This window comes from Alosa alosa, chromosome 13, assembly GCF_017589495.1.
Source record: "Alosa alosa isolate M-15738 ecotype Scorff River chromosome 13, AALO_Geno_1.1, whole genome shotgun sequence".
NCBI classification, from domain to species: Eukaryota; Metazoa; Chordata; class Actinopteri; order Clupeiformes; family Clupeidae; genus Alosa; species Alosa alosa.
In genome coordinates, this window is record NC_063201.1 from 13,970,327 (window position 1) to 13,984,458 (window position 14,132).

Consider the following 14,132-nt stretch of genomic DNA (forward strand, 5'->3'; position numbering starts at 1 on the left):
AAGACTTTTCCTCAATAGCCAAAGGCTGATGGTATTTTCTCCATTTAATAGAGATTACAAATAAGCTGTCCACCCTGTATGGAATTAACAAAGGAAGACATTGGCCCTTCACCTGTTCATGCAATAGGCATAATTCTTCCTTTTGACAAAGGCACGAAAAGAATGGCGCTCATTGCTTCTTAAAAAAAGAAATAGTCTGTACGTGTTGGGGTTCCATGCTTTAATAATAAATATATTAGGACATCTGATAAACAATAGTATTGCACATTGCTCAGGCACATTACAAGTGTTCAGTTGTACTGTAGCATTGACGGTCATCGCAAACAGGTTGGTACACAAATAGGAACATGTAAAAAGCTCTAACCTCAAGGAGAAAAAACACATGTCACCAAGCACAATTTGTGAGGGACAAAAAGCTTTGGCAGGAGGAACACTTTTTTGGAACACTTCTTTTACCGAAGCAAAACATTAACAGCGGTCCTTAATTTCACTGGAGTGCAACTTTACAAGGGTCAGTCAATCACACAACTCTCCCCTCATTCTTCATATAAAAGCAGGGAACAAATTAACTAGGCCAAGAATTGCACAAGTACAACAAATCTAAACAGATGATCAATTACAAATTCATCAACTTAAACAACATGTCTAAGAACTACTAACAAAAGAAACACACAAATCCCTTTCATTTAACGTTTTGCCTTAAACTACGGCAACTTTACAAGAGTGCAAAGAAACAAAAACAATGCAGCAAAATATATTATGTGATTTTATATACAACTGTACAAAACAAAGGAAACACACAATAACAAATGATCTAGGTTTAACGGACGATTAAGTGCTCTTGTTGGGGTCAGATAGTGCATGCGGGGGAGGATGAGTACGAATCAGATGTCGGGGCCATGAGTAACATGGCGGAGAGTGTGCAATCCCATGATGCAACAGCCTCGGATTAGTGAGGCGATATTGTACACCGGAGCTCCCCCACCAATCCCGTGCCGGGAGTACAGCCAGGCCACAGTGGGGATCACCGGTGCCGCCACCGCCACCAGATCGACCAGGAAGCTGTTGCTCCAGTACCGCCTCTCCACAACAGTCACTGACGGAGCCCCGCACGAGTCCACCCCCTTCTGCACCCCGAAATCCAGCTCCTCCATGAAGCGCGGGCTCAGCGACTCCGGCTTGTGCTCGGAGCAGTCTAGGCCCGAATCGCTGGAGCTCCCCGGGGTCACAGAGGGAGCGGGATAGGCTGGGGTCCCGTCGGTGCTCTTAGCCGGGTTGGAATCGTGCAGGGCTGGGAATTGTAGGATGTTGCTGGACGAGAAGAGAGCGGAATTGGGGGCTCCGTCACCCTGGAGCTTCAGCAGCTGCAAAAGGAGTGCTTGCAGGTCGGGAGTGTAGCTCAGGTCCTCGGTTTGGACCTCTTTGTGCTCTGCTTTGCACAGTATGATTGTTGCCTGTGGTGCTTGTGGGGGTGGTTGCAGTAGTAGTACTGGTAATGGAGGTTCTGGAGAGGAGGATTGGTCGATGGTGTGCTCCTCCAAATCGCTGTGTCCCAGTGTGGAGAGTTCAGGCTGTGGCATGTGCTTGGTGCTAGTGTTCTGGCTGCAGTCCATGGCTGTGGACATGAGGACCTGCTCTAGGATGTCTGTCCGGTTGGCCATCTCATCATTGGCCAGAAGTCCACTGTCCGCCATCTCCTTCTGAGGCCCCCCTCTCCTGACCTCTTCATCATGTTCCTCCTCCTCATCCTCCCCCTCCATCTTGTATGTAGGACACTTTTCTGGCGAGTCACAGATATAGTCCAGGGTGGGTTCATCCAGGTTGGAACCACTCTGGGCCAGCTCCATGCTATGCAGGAGGGACTCCAGCTTGCGGTTCTGGATGTTGATGTCGATGAAGTACTTCTGGATGCCTTTGTCCTTCTCCATCAAGCTGTTCTTCATGGTCTCCACCACCTGGCGCAACTGCTTGATCTCCTTGCGCGCCTCCTTCAGGGACAGCTGCGCCTCCACCCGATGGCACTCCTCCTCGATCCAGTCCTCCCGCATGCGCCCTAGCTGCCCCTTCAGCTCCTCAATCTCAGACTCCCTGAAAGAGGCAAGAAAGTTAGCCATTCTGTTCATGCAACATTTCCCTCAAAGTCCCCCCAAAAATGGCTAGAAAAAAATATATAAATAAATAAAAAATAAATAAATAGTTGATCAGAACTCCTTTCTTGTGCGGGCACAACATAGTGTAACAGAGGCGAACTGAGCTAGCATGCTAGTTGCCCGTGTAAATCCTCACACCCCTAACCTTAAGAACGCTTCTAACCGCCGAGTTGGAAGCCTGGGCTTTTAGCTCAGTGGTTAGAGCGTTTGACTCATGCCGGTGTGTGTTGAGGTGTACGGGTTTGAGGGCCATGAGCGGCAGACAAATTACGACCTCGGTTACAATAGCAACAGGTGAGCCTCTTGATGCAACAGCCTCAGGACAGCACTGTGACTCCCTTGTGGAGGTAGTCCTTCACAAACTCAGCAGCTTGTCAACAGCGAAGGGTGCCAGCACTGACAAAATAGATGTCTTCAGTCAATTTAGACAAACCCCATTATAAAGCTTTGTTACAGGCTACTGTTAAGCTTCATAAGATGAATACAAATTGCCGGCTACCGTTAAGCCTCTGAGCCCCTCTCCGTTGAGCTGAATATAAATGTTAAGACCAGATACACAGACTGAAGTTAAATCCAGAGGTGTGAATGTCTGGCTTCAAAAAGACCCACCATATTTGTTCCAACCATTCACTAAACTAGCTGATTCTAACCTACACAACTTTCTCAACCTGATGGATCAGCTTAGTGAGATCACCTGTATTACTGTAATACACAGGAAATTACTGTAAGTGCACAGGTAGAACAAATACATGGTGGGAGTTTTACATACCGAGGCTAGACTTTTACAACTCCTAAGGATAAATAGAGAGAATGAGAGAAGAACCCTACCGGTCATGGACAGTGTTCTCAGACTCTCTCAGCTTGCTCCGCAGGTGCCGGATGGTCACTTCCTTCTGTTGCAGGGGGGTCAGGTATTGCTCGGGGTTTGGGGGCTTGATGCCATGATTGTCTCCGCACGAGTGGTGCCGTGTGGTGCGCGCACGTCTGTGGGTAGAGAGGAAATGACACGTCAGCTTCCACTCCCAGTCCTTCTGCGATGCCATCCTCGCCTAGCTTAGCCTAGCCCTAGAGCAAAACTCCCAGCAGGGCAGCATTGCGATGCCACTGACAATAGAAAGAAAGACCACAGTGTTGCTGATGCTAAGCTGCTTGAGTTTCCAGTGTTTGCTTTGCTCTCTCTTCCTCATGAGGTGGAAGTAACTAGGCCAAGCAAAAAAGGGGAGTAGATGCTGCTTAGGGTGCATCATCCGCCTTGACATATGCAAATTAATCTGTCCCTATGCTTATTATGTGCCAATGAGCAAAAAAATTCCTAGTAAATTGGATAATATTTAGGTGGCCCACCATAGTGGAAGTAACTAAAAAAGGGGACTAGATGCTGCTGCAACCCTCAAACATTACAAGCTCAAAATAGAGCTTCAGAGAAAGGACAGTCTGTGAGGTCACCTTGTCAATTACAGTTTGACTTTGCAGGGCTGACATTTAACCAGATGCAAAAAATTATGCTGGGACAAAAGATGACCATAATGCAAATAAAAGAGGGGAAATTGCATTTGTTTCTCTAAAGGGCATGCGCTGGGTACTGCAAATCTGTCTCCTCAGGATACATCCGGTGTACCATTAAAGAATTCATATCATATCATCATAAGTCTGAATAAATAGATTTTCAATGTAAAAAACACACATCCGTTCACGTTTTAAACCGAAACATTAACTTTTAGAGGCATCTGAGAATCTTAGGTTTGAAGGTATGGGAAGGGATGGCAATATGCATCTATGCAGAGCAGTGCTCTGTGCAAGTGCGCAGCAACAGAGCTAGCATAATATCCTAGCAACCTGGTGCTCCAGCTTTGATGTAAGCTTCTGCATCCCTGCCAGAAATAGAGCGAGAGAAGCAGAAGGGAGCACAGAATGAGGACATCTCTCTTTCTTGTGCGCGCGCGCGCTCACACACCCCCAAGTCAGGCAGAAAATACCAATTCGGAGAAGCTATTGTGACCCAAGTCTGGCTCAGCACTGCTTTGCCTAACTGAGTTGACCAGGCATAAATAAACAAAAAAATAACTCAATTTAATGAAGAGACTCCCTAACTACTGATAAACAACCCCACCCCCAATGTTAATCCTAATGTCAAGGAATGTATGTAAATGTGTTTCTAGCACTTCAGGCTTGTGGTCGGAGTTGAAACAATCTTTTGACAGGACCCCATTACCCTAAGCCATTGTTGGTTTGCATCCAAGCAACAAGAGCTCAAAGCAGCCAATGAAATGTGACCCCAGTTCACTACTGAAATCCTAGATACAAAGAGCCTAGTCAAAATTGACTCAACAGAATGAAATATTAATAGGTCAAGTCCTTGAATAACCAACCCCACCAAAACCTCCCATTTTGCCATAGCAACAGCAGGCCGTATCCAGGAATGGTGAAAAATAAATAAATAAATAAATAAATAATAAAAAAATCACAAGCCAGCCGCCCAAAAATTTGAACTCAGCCATAACCAGTGTAATCCTCATTTTCTGTCAGACGCTGAAGGATTATGATAAAAACCTGTCTCCTGACCCATACACCCACGCCTGTCTGACTGTGCCACACACACACACAGCAATGTCCCCAAGTCCAGGGCAGAGCAGCCAATACAGTACCTGGTGGTGGGACTGGAGTTGCTGCTGCTGTTGGTGGAAGAGGGGGCTTTAGGGGGTGTCCTGAAAGGCGCATAGAGCTCGGAGTCTCGGGAGGCACTAGGGTTCCCAGGTGGCCTAAACACAGGCAAGCTTCTGATGTGGGTTCCGCGACTAAGACAGAGAGCGAGAGTGAGGCATTAGCGATCAATAAGGCTGCCCGTCGTTGACAGCTACACCCAGCAGGCTGTCAGTTCCGTGGAACAACTCAGCCAAGCATTTGCAAGCAAATGACCAAACAGATGGTCCTGAAGAAGTCTATTTATGCCATCAGCATGCTGTTAAAGACATATCCAAGATCAAGGGACAAATGACTCATAAAGACAGAGGGCATGAGAACAACATGGTGGACATCAGGCAAGGCAAACATAAAAAATACAAAATTGGATCATCTTCAATTAATGGTTCAAGTCATGTGCAAAATACCTGCGTGAAGATAGCTTTTTCCCTGTGGAGCTGGACAAAGTTTCTCTGGTCTTGATGCTTCCACTACTGGAGGAACTGAAGTCTGCCTCGCTACCTGCAATGATAGGTGTCCAGGTGACACAAAGTGGGAAAGCTCACCAAGGTGACACTTTCAAGATGCACTCAACGCAACACATAAGCATAAGTAGAGACAAATCTCCATTCATCAAACTTCTCAGAAGTCTCAAAATACAGCTTACATGTAGCATTTCCTCGTCTACAGACACGGAGCTCAGCCAGGTCTACATACATCGTCATGCATCTCACAGGGACCATCCTGGCTATTCAAATACTCAACAACCAAACGTAGCCATGGCTAAAGAATCAGCCTTTACACATAAACACTCAGCTCAACTAAAAATCACGACCACCCGTGATCAGTATGTGAACAGAGTCAAAAAGGCTTTGCACTCTTGCTCAGCACCCAAGCACAATTTCAGTGTCAGCGACTAGAATTAAAAGAGGACTGTCTAAGAAGATTGGGTTACAGACTTTCCATGACCTGGTGCACTCACACGAAGACAGGGGCTTTGTCTCAAACCGCATACTTCCATCAGTACGTGTGCACTGAGCACTTCTGTCCGTAATGCCCATTTTTTGACGGTTAGTATTGTCCCAATATCTACACTATATACTTAAACTAAGTATTTGAAGTAGGCGGTTTGAGACACAGCCAAGCACTCAACCCCACAACAACAGCGAGAATTTCCTCAATCAGGACTGTGCTGATGGAACTGTAGAATGTAGCTCAGTGGGTTCTAATGCAAAACCTAATTCTAATTTCTTCCTCCTGTCCTAACCCCTCATTCTTATTAATTTGATGCAAATAGAGCTTGGGGTGCACCCACATCCTGAAGCACATGGCAGGCGAGAACTAGCCTGGTAAATCATATCATTGTCAGAACAAAGAAGGGATAAAAGTTAATTCCTGGATTACACACCTACATCTTTTAAAGCGACCATACTACAATGTAGACACAAGTCATTATTGCAACAATTGAGGACTTAGGTCAATTTCACCGAACAATGCCTTTCCTGAATTACGCCAGTGAGCTACAGCCATGTGTCTGTGGTTCTTTGTTGGGTCATAAATTCACTTGGAGAAAATGGACTGAACACCTCACCAGAATTATATAATTACAGATACCAACCTGAGAAAGTACACTTCTCATGTGACAAAACCATAGTGATGTGCTCTGTTTTTCCCCCTCAAATTCTGTGATGAACAACAAAAGTCAAACACTGCTATGCTATGCAAAGCAATCCCTCAACACCTTGTGAGATCAACTGACGGTCAGTGCCCTCTGCCAATGGAAAAAGAAAAATAAATAACTACCACTAATTAGGCTGATTGGAAAACTGAGGTTCAAATGGCATACCAATCAAGAGCATGCCAATCAGAGCAATTAGACGCCACCTGTCACTATACTTATGTCCCACCCGTTTCATGCCAGACAAGCACATAGCCACACACAAGTGCCAAGCAGCAGTTGACTGAGAACAAAACCAGACAGAAACACTACAGTCACCATTAGACAAAAATACATACACTGTATAGCTTTATCAACCAACACTAGCCAGAGTGTGTTACACAACACGTGTCTTATCATCGCCATCTCTGTACTTTGACCCGTCTAGGTGTTTTTTTGCAAGGCTTCTGCATACACTAGTGTACATGGAACAAATCAAGAACAACTGATTTAGTTTTCATACTATTTGAGAAGTTTCTGTCAAAGATGTTGTTGCCCAAAGTTAGATGATGCATGGATTTCAAAAGTACAAAATGACTGACATAAAATCCTTACACCTGAAAATCCATTACACAAGAAGGCAAGGTAAAAATTTTGTTGGGACTCAATATTAATTTAACTACAGGAATTATATGTGAAACATAACTAACTCTGTATCCTTAACCAAACATCAACATTGCTGAAAGGGGCATGAGGAACAGGCACTCTGCCAAAACAACTTTATCAATCTAGCCTACAAACAGTAAGTTTTAAGTTGGTGTATCCAAACTGAAATGTTAACGCCAAGAACTAGATCTGCAGGTGGAGAAAAACCAGGAGGCCCTCATCTCCAGACTCACCTCTGGGTCGATTGGATGAGTGTTGCTCCCTCTTGAGCTTGGTTGGAGGTGTGCTCCATTCGGCCATGACATCCACCCTCACCCTCTTGGTCTGGGCGTTGCGTTCACAGAGAGCCGGGGAGCATAGGGGACTGTTGTCGGAGCCTGACGGTGTCTTGGCAGGCGAGGCGGACTGACTGCTCGGGCATCCAGTGTCATCTGCATAAAAGGTTGTGTGTGCAGCAGATGCCAATATAGAAAGACACATGTTTGCGCGCACCCCACCCCCTCAACACACAAACACATGCAGACAATGATCAAAGTTCAAGGTTCGGAGTGTCTGCTCTTGGAGACTGCTGCTCCATGCATGCATACTCAGAGCAGCAGAAAGGGAAGGGGCACATGTTTTGACAGCCTTGGTTTGTACAACAGATCTGCCTTACTATGTTTGACATTTACCAACCTTCTGTGTAAGAAATTGTGGATATTAGGATATGTTTGGTCCTTATCCAATACGGCCCAATTACTTTTCAATGAAAAGTAGCTAGTGCAACGATTTCACAATATAATCAAAACAACGACTGGGTCTTACAAAATCAGAAAAACAGTTTCACTTTCACAGTTAGGAAAACATCAATGACTTACATTACAATGCTGCTAAATTAACCACTGTTTGGATACTGAGTGGCCATACGACCACATAATTATGGAACTGTGTGTAGCCTACCCTAGATTATATTGTGGTGAGTTCAGTGAATAACAGTCTTAACATTAACATGCAGAGCTGTTTCATTTGTTACAAAATAACAGAAGTGGTATCTCACCGGAGGAGAAACTATTTGGACTGATTGTTCTCTTTGAGAGCTGTGAACTGATGTCGCATTCCTTGGTTTCCTCCTCAGAAAACGGATGCTCGGGCAAGGGCGAACGTTTTCCTTTGGGTACGGGTGGCGGGGAGAGGACAGGACGGGGGATGCGGCTGCGTGGACTCTGTTTCTCTGGCGACTTCTTTTCCTACGGAACATCAAGGTCACACAGGTAACATAGCACTTAAAGGTTATCGCGAGAGGAAAATAAAAAATATTTCAGCATAGGCTAAAACGTCAGTGCTGTGCTCCCAGCCTTTCCAGTCTCACGCTTTGCCATCGACAGGTGGCAAGCAAATTTTTGGATTCCTGAAAGAGCACACAGCCATTCACCCTGAATTTGAGTTAGGCTCTGACTAAATCAAACAGTCGTTTGGACAGACTATACAGCCTGCCCGACGCTGTAGTAAAAATATCAGGCACCTCGTAGTCCTGGAAGGGTCCCATTCTGTCAGAACCAGATATTGCTTGCAGACCTGTCAGGGGAAAAACCTGAAGTTAGACCTAGGCGGCATCTTGATACGTGGCACACAGTAGTCAGAAACAACAGGGCATCACTGTCTCAACTCACGACATGGAGCACAGGGCGGGGGCAGCTCTGGTCAACGCGCTCTTGCCAAGCCAGAATGTTGCAATTTTGGCTGAAAACACCCTCTTACTACGTGTACTTTTTTGCCTCCAAGCAAGGCCTGGACATGCCAATAAGCCAGGCTCTTGTTTCAGGGGTTATTGTTTCAATTTAAGATGTAACGTTAGTGTCATAAACAAAATCTTAATATACCTGTAAATAACATGCTAGTTGCACTAAATAACTAACTAAATAACATAGCAACCTATGGTAAACAAATAAACTGACCGTCACCACTGAATCGCTTTAGCTTTAGGCCGCCCAAATTACAGTCAGTAACAGTCTGTAGTTAGCTTTCCATTAATAATTTAAATTACATTCCATGACACGTTACATGTAGGCTATCCTCATGAACTTTTATTTGTAAAAAAATAAAGATATGACGTAAGGATCTTATGTAACGTAATGAACTTGGCCTAATCAAGAATGCAAGTGTTACCTAATAGGTTTTCACACTCAGTTTTGAATAAACTTTTAATGGAAATTGGAGGATGTCTCTAAGATATTCAAACCAATTCAAATCAACCACAGGAGTCCATGGTAATACAGTGGAATGCCATGAACAGTGTTGGTGAGTATGGCACAGTCAAATAGGCCTTTGACACAATTTATGAATGAATCAAGATTGGAGTGAGTATGTTTAAGATGAGATGAATTAGTACACATAGCAACTACATTGAGTTAATTTTACTGCAATGTGTTAAACTCTCTATTCCTAAAATGACCTTTGATTTAGTTTTTGGAGTATGGATACCTGGCTTCATGAAATCTGTTACAATAATACATTATATCAGTTATTATTTCACATCCAGGTCATGACTGCCTTTTGAACATTTAGCTGTAAACACATTTCCGTGTGAATGTTGCTTCGTCCATGGCATCCATCTTGTTTCAAACAGCTTAAAAGCATTGCTTTTCATTAATCAGAGCTTCACACACCAAGGGTTAATCCCAGTCCACCCCTCCTTTTCCAGGGCCTTTTTTCCTTGTGGCTGTGCACTGCGTGCATTATTTTTGTTCATCTGCTCAATAATTCAACATTTATGTCACGCTTCACTGATTTTGACATCATCTTTTCAATTCCCATCTCCAGAAGACTGGGGTCATGTTTTTGGCTCCTCATCTTCAGCGGTTAAGGGGGTTAGTTATGTAAGAGTACATGCCTTTATTTATTTTTTCTTTGTCATCAGCAGTGACGTAACTGACCCCAAAGGGTTGCGTTTTCACTTCACTGACTCCTGCTCTCTGGTCTTGTTTAAATGCAGGCTCCAGATGCTCTAGCACGATGCTGTCATATAACTGCAGGCCGATCCTCCATCAGCACAAATGTTGAAGAACCAGTCGTTCTGCTTTTTTTCCCCTTTTTTAAAAAAAAAAAAAAGGTAAGCCCCATAAAATATACAAGGTCAAGGTCATTCTACAAAGCATCACTACCTTATAAGTCTACCCCTTTATTGAATGTTTATGGCTGTAAACCTGACCAGATGGCACTGTAACAGTCACAAATTATCAGAATCAGAAGTCAGGAAAAAAATGGCAGCTATGATATAGAAATATGAAGGCAAAGAATATGCCTTTAAATGAGAAGAGAAGAGCATGTCAACAAGATCGAAAAAGGGGAGAATTTCTAACACAAATGGACACGAAAGTCTGCTGCCCAGTCAAAAAGGATTCTCATTACGAACAATTGAAAAGGATTCTTCTCAGTGTGAAGAGTTAGGCCTCAGCACCGCGGCGAACATGTGTGAAAGACGCCCATTTCTGTGATGAGCTCCGTTTCCGTCGCCGCCACCCACCAACTCCACCTGCCGTCCTCCCCTGAACAGCATGCCCGCTTCTCTCTGAGCTGCATCAGATTAGACTTTGCCAGCATGGCGCTCCAAATCCGTGCCCTCCTAGCAACAGACTTAACAACAGAGAAAGAACTGCATACGAAAGCAGGCCCTGATCTGACCAATTGCATTAAGCAAGTCATTTCGCAGATCAAGGGATTGCCCTCTAGAGGGAGGCTGAGGGTGGTGCTTGTCTTGCAGTGGAGAAACCCTCTGTCCAAAGCATTAGTGTTTTACCTCTAATAGTGGCTGTTACCTTGATGTTGAGCAGTGTCAGCCTACCAGCTACTCTGGGCGTTGGCAAAGTGCGGCATGTAATTTATTCGCACATTGTGAATGTTGTGTCTTGAGTTTAGACACTGATTTGCCCATTGGAGGTAAAATGTCACTAGCCAAAAAATTGGATTTGAAAATTCATGATAAACCAACATGTAATACCTCTTGAAGATCACTTGGTGTAGTGTTGGTGTTATGACTGCAAGCAGACTCAATCAGAATTTGAACCGGGCTGCCTGAAGCCTGTGTGAGGTATGTACGCTGGCAAACCTAACAAGCAGCAGGGTCACAAGCTGCCAGTTCACGTGCATAACCCCCACAGTACACAGCCTTCACTAACTGCTGTCACACACACTGTCTGACCAGCTAGGCTAAGAAGGCAGCTGCCTGCTGGAGCCAAGTGCAGAGTACACATGGCTGAGATTTTTATCCCTTTAAAAAGTGAAGGTGTATGCCATGTGTAAATGGTCATATTACCCTCAAGTTTTACCTCACAATGGATTGAATCTCTAAAAGGTCGACTCCATGGTGGTCCAAATTCAACGCTATTTGTAGTGACACAGCTTCACTGAGTCTCTAAGACTGACTGTTTTGATCAACATAATGCTCAATGCATTGATCGGGCTGCAAATGTAGAGAATGTTTGGGTATAATGTAGACCTGTTACAGCTGACAGATGTAGTCCAAGATACTGTAAAGAGTAAATGTAGTTGAAAGGCAAGTGAAGGTGTTGGTGCGTGTAAGTTGGAGTACACTTCAGTTAAGTAGGAAATATTGTTGGAGGGAGTTTCTAATTTGACGACTCATCATTTTTTTGTACTCAGTTTTTGCTGAATTGTAATGAATTCTGAATATGACTATTTAAAATGGTATGAATTATTAACATCCAACACATTTTTGTACAGTCTCAAGTAGCTACCTCCAAGCTCCAACTCTTGAACTTCTCTGTGTTTAGAATAGACAGAAGTAGATTCATTGTCAGACTGATGTATTGGGATAAATCTGTGTAACAAGTGCCCTGAGGTATTGATCTATTCAGGCAATTCTGTTCACCTCAGTTTTACATGATGGAACACTTCAAACAAGATCAAAGCACCACATGCCTGGTATTGTTGTGACCATATGGTTGTGACGATTTAAAACCACCAATCCTTCCAAAGCAGGTTATCTACATCATGAAATATTTAAGGAAGAGAGATGAAAGACACATATTCAGAGATATGAATGGTGATGATAAAGATACAGAAGGTCAACATATGGACTGTGTGGACAATCTGGACATTGTATGAATATGACGCTGAAATGGATGACCAGCGCGGAGACAGATGGTGCTGAACATGTCAAACTGTTTCGGTTTTAACCAGCCCCACCTTAACTTAGTCAAAACAACAATGCCATCACACAAAGCATCGCTGGAATTCCAAACAGGCTACTATTTCTCATATGACCGTTTTGCTAACGACTTTTAACTTTACACTTGATACTGAATAACCACGCAGTTACAAGAAGATAAAGGCTATTGTAATTGCTTTCAATTGTGGAATTTGCTGATTGACAAAGTCGTTTTTTGTAGCTACCCAGCACAACAAATGAATGACTATAACTCAGTAATGTAGTAAAATTCAATCTTACTTGCCTTATCTGTCGACGAAGATTGTCTCTACGCAATGGTGCGTGTCACTCCCGTGTCCGCTTCTAAACAACAGGACACGACCCTGCCTCAAACCCTGTTTTTGTCTGAGGTGGATTACCTCAAACGACACACAGAGCGAGGGATGTATGCCAAGCGATGTCCACGAGGCTGTTGCGCCTTAATTCCTCCTACAATGTTTTGCTGTGGCTGCGAGGGTATGTACAACGATGCGAGAGCGCAGAAGGGGTGATGCTGAAGCAAACGAATGACTGTGCAAGTGCGACGTAGAGAATGTGACTAATGTTCCAAGTGTGTTATGTAACACAGCAGATTTTTTAACCCTTGATCGACCATCAGCAGATGGTCTTGCCATCACTAGACCACCGTGCGGTGCTGGTATTCTCCACAAGGCTACGTAGATGGTTCAGTTGTGTAGCCAAAGTAGTATTCAATTTCGACTGCCTCTCGCGAAAGCTATGCGATAGCGATCCAAATGGTTGACAAATCACGGTGTTGGCTCTCCATGGTGCTGAAGCAAAGATGTCTCAGCAGAGGTGTTTGAGTGATGGCGCTAGACTAGGCCTACTTTCCCCAATATCTAGATGTGCTTATGTGACTTAAATAAAATGATGTTCTACAGCCAATATGACTTTACGTATCCAAAATTGTCTACTAAAATAGTGTATCCCCAATATTTAATTTAATATATATTTTATACGTTCTAATTAATAAACCCTACCCGTCGTGAAAGACAAGGTAGCCTGAGGTTAGTTAAAACAATCTACAGAATTCCAAAGAATGATATGACAATAGAATAAGCCAGATGTCTCGTGCGGTGCCCGCTGGCTATCACATGGCAGTTAAGATGTTTTTGTTTTTTTGCAGGTGTTAGACAAAAGTTGCGCTCTGTTGCCCTCTGCTGGTGAGAGCTGTAGTATAACAACAGAATAGGCCTACGCATATTAGTGTGTGCGTGCATGCGTGCGAGCGAGCGTCCATTGCATTGCCTAATATATGTGTACCTGCTCTCTGACAGACAGAATGTCACACCTGACCCCACACAGGCACAGCACACCAATTGTTAAACTATAGAACTGCCTTGTCTTTATTATGTGCCAGGGTTGTTTTAAACAGGCCATACAAAGGTAGGTTGATGATACAACCCATGACTTACATTCTATCATTTGAATTCCTTATTTGAACCCAACACTCACATTAGCCTACTACATTAAGAAAAAGGGGACCAGCTGTCTGAATTTTCACACACACACACACACACACACACACACACATTAACTCACTCACTCAATCAAATACAACTTTGATGTGTTTCCCCCCCAAAGAACTGCTGTTATCAGTTCATTAATATAGGCCGATTTATTTTAGGTTGGCCAGTCGCCTAATAGTTTAAGATTAGTGCAGAATTGTCGAATGACACGGCTGCTAGGGAATCCGTTCAGGCTACTTGAAGTGTTGATTCGCACAGGGCTACACACACACACAAAAAGACTAATCCTAGAAGCCTATGCTGTC

At 43.9% G+C, this 14,132-nt stretch overlaps 1 protein-coding gene across 3 annotated transcripts; it reads right to left on the reverse strand.

Annotated features, from left to right (window-relative positions):
• Positions 1–205: 205 nt before the first annotated feature.
• Positions 206–12,888, reverse strand: sybu (syntabulin (syntaxin-interacting)). 3 transcript variants are annotated; one of them, XM_048260009.1, is made up of 8 exons: positions 12,603–12,888; positions 8,654–8,706; positions 8,189–8,378; positions 7,386–7,583; positions 5,258–5,351; positions 4,796–4,945; positions 2,979–3,134; positions 206–2,088 (listed from the first exon to the last, which is right to left on the reverse strand). In XM_048260009.1, exons 2-8 carry the CDS (start codon positions 8,675–8,677, stop codon positions 885–887), a joined length of 2,016 nt encoding a protein of 671 aa, XP_048115966.1. In that variant the 5' UTR covers positions 8,678–8,706; positions 12,603–12,888; the 3' UTR covers positions 206–884. The 3 variants fall into 3 exon arrangements, with proteins under 3 accessions (XP_048115966.1, XP_048115967.1, XP_048115968.1); XM_048260010.1 differs by having other exon boundaries at positions 12,599–12,888; XM_048260011.1 differs by lacking the exons at positions 7,386–7,583; positions 8,189–8,378; positions 8,654–8,706; positions 12,603–12,888 and adding an exon at positions 6,448–7,060.
• Between the last annotated feature and the right edge of the window lie 1,244 nt (positions 12,889–14,132).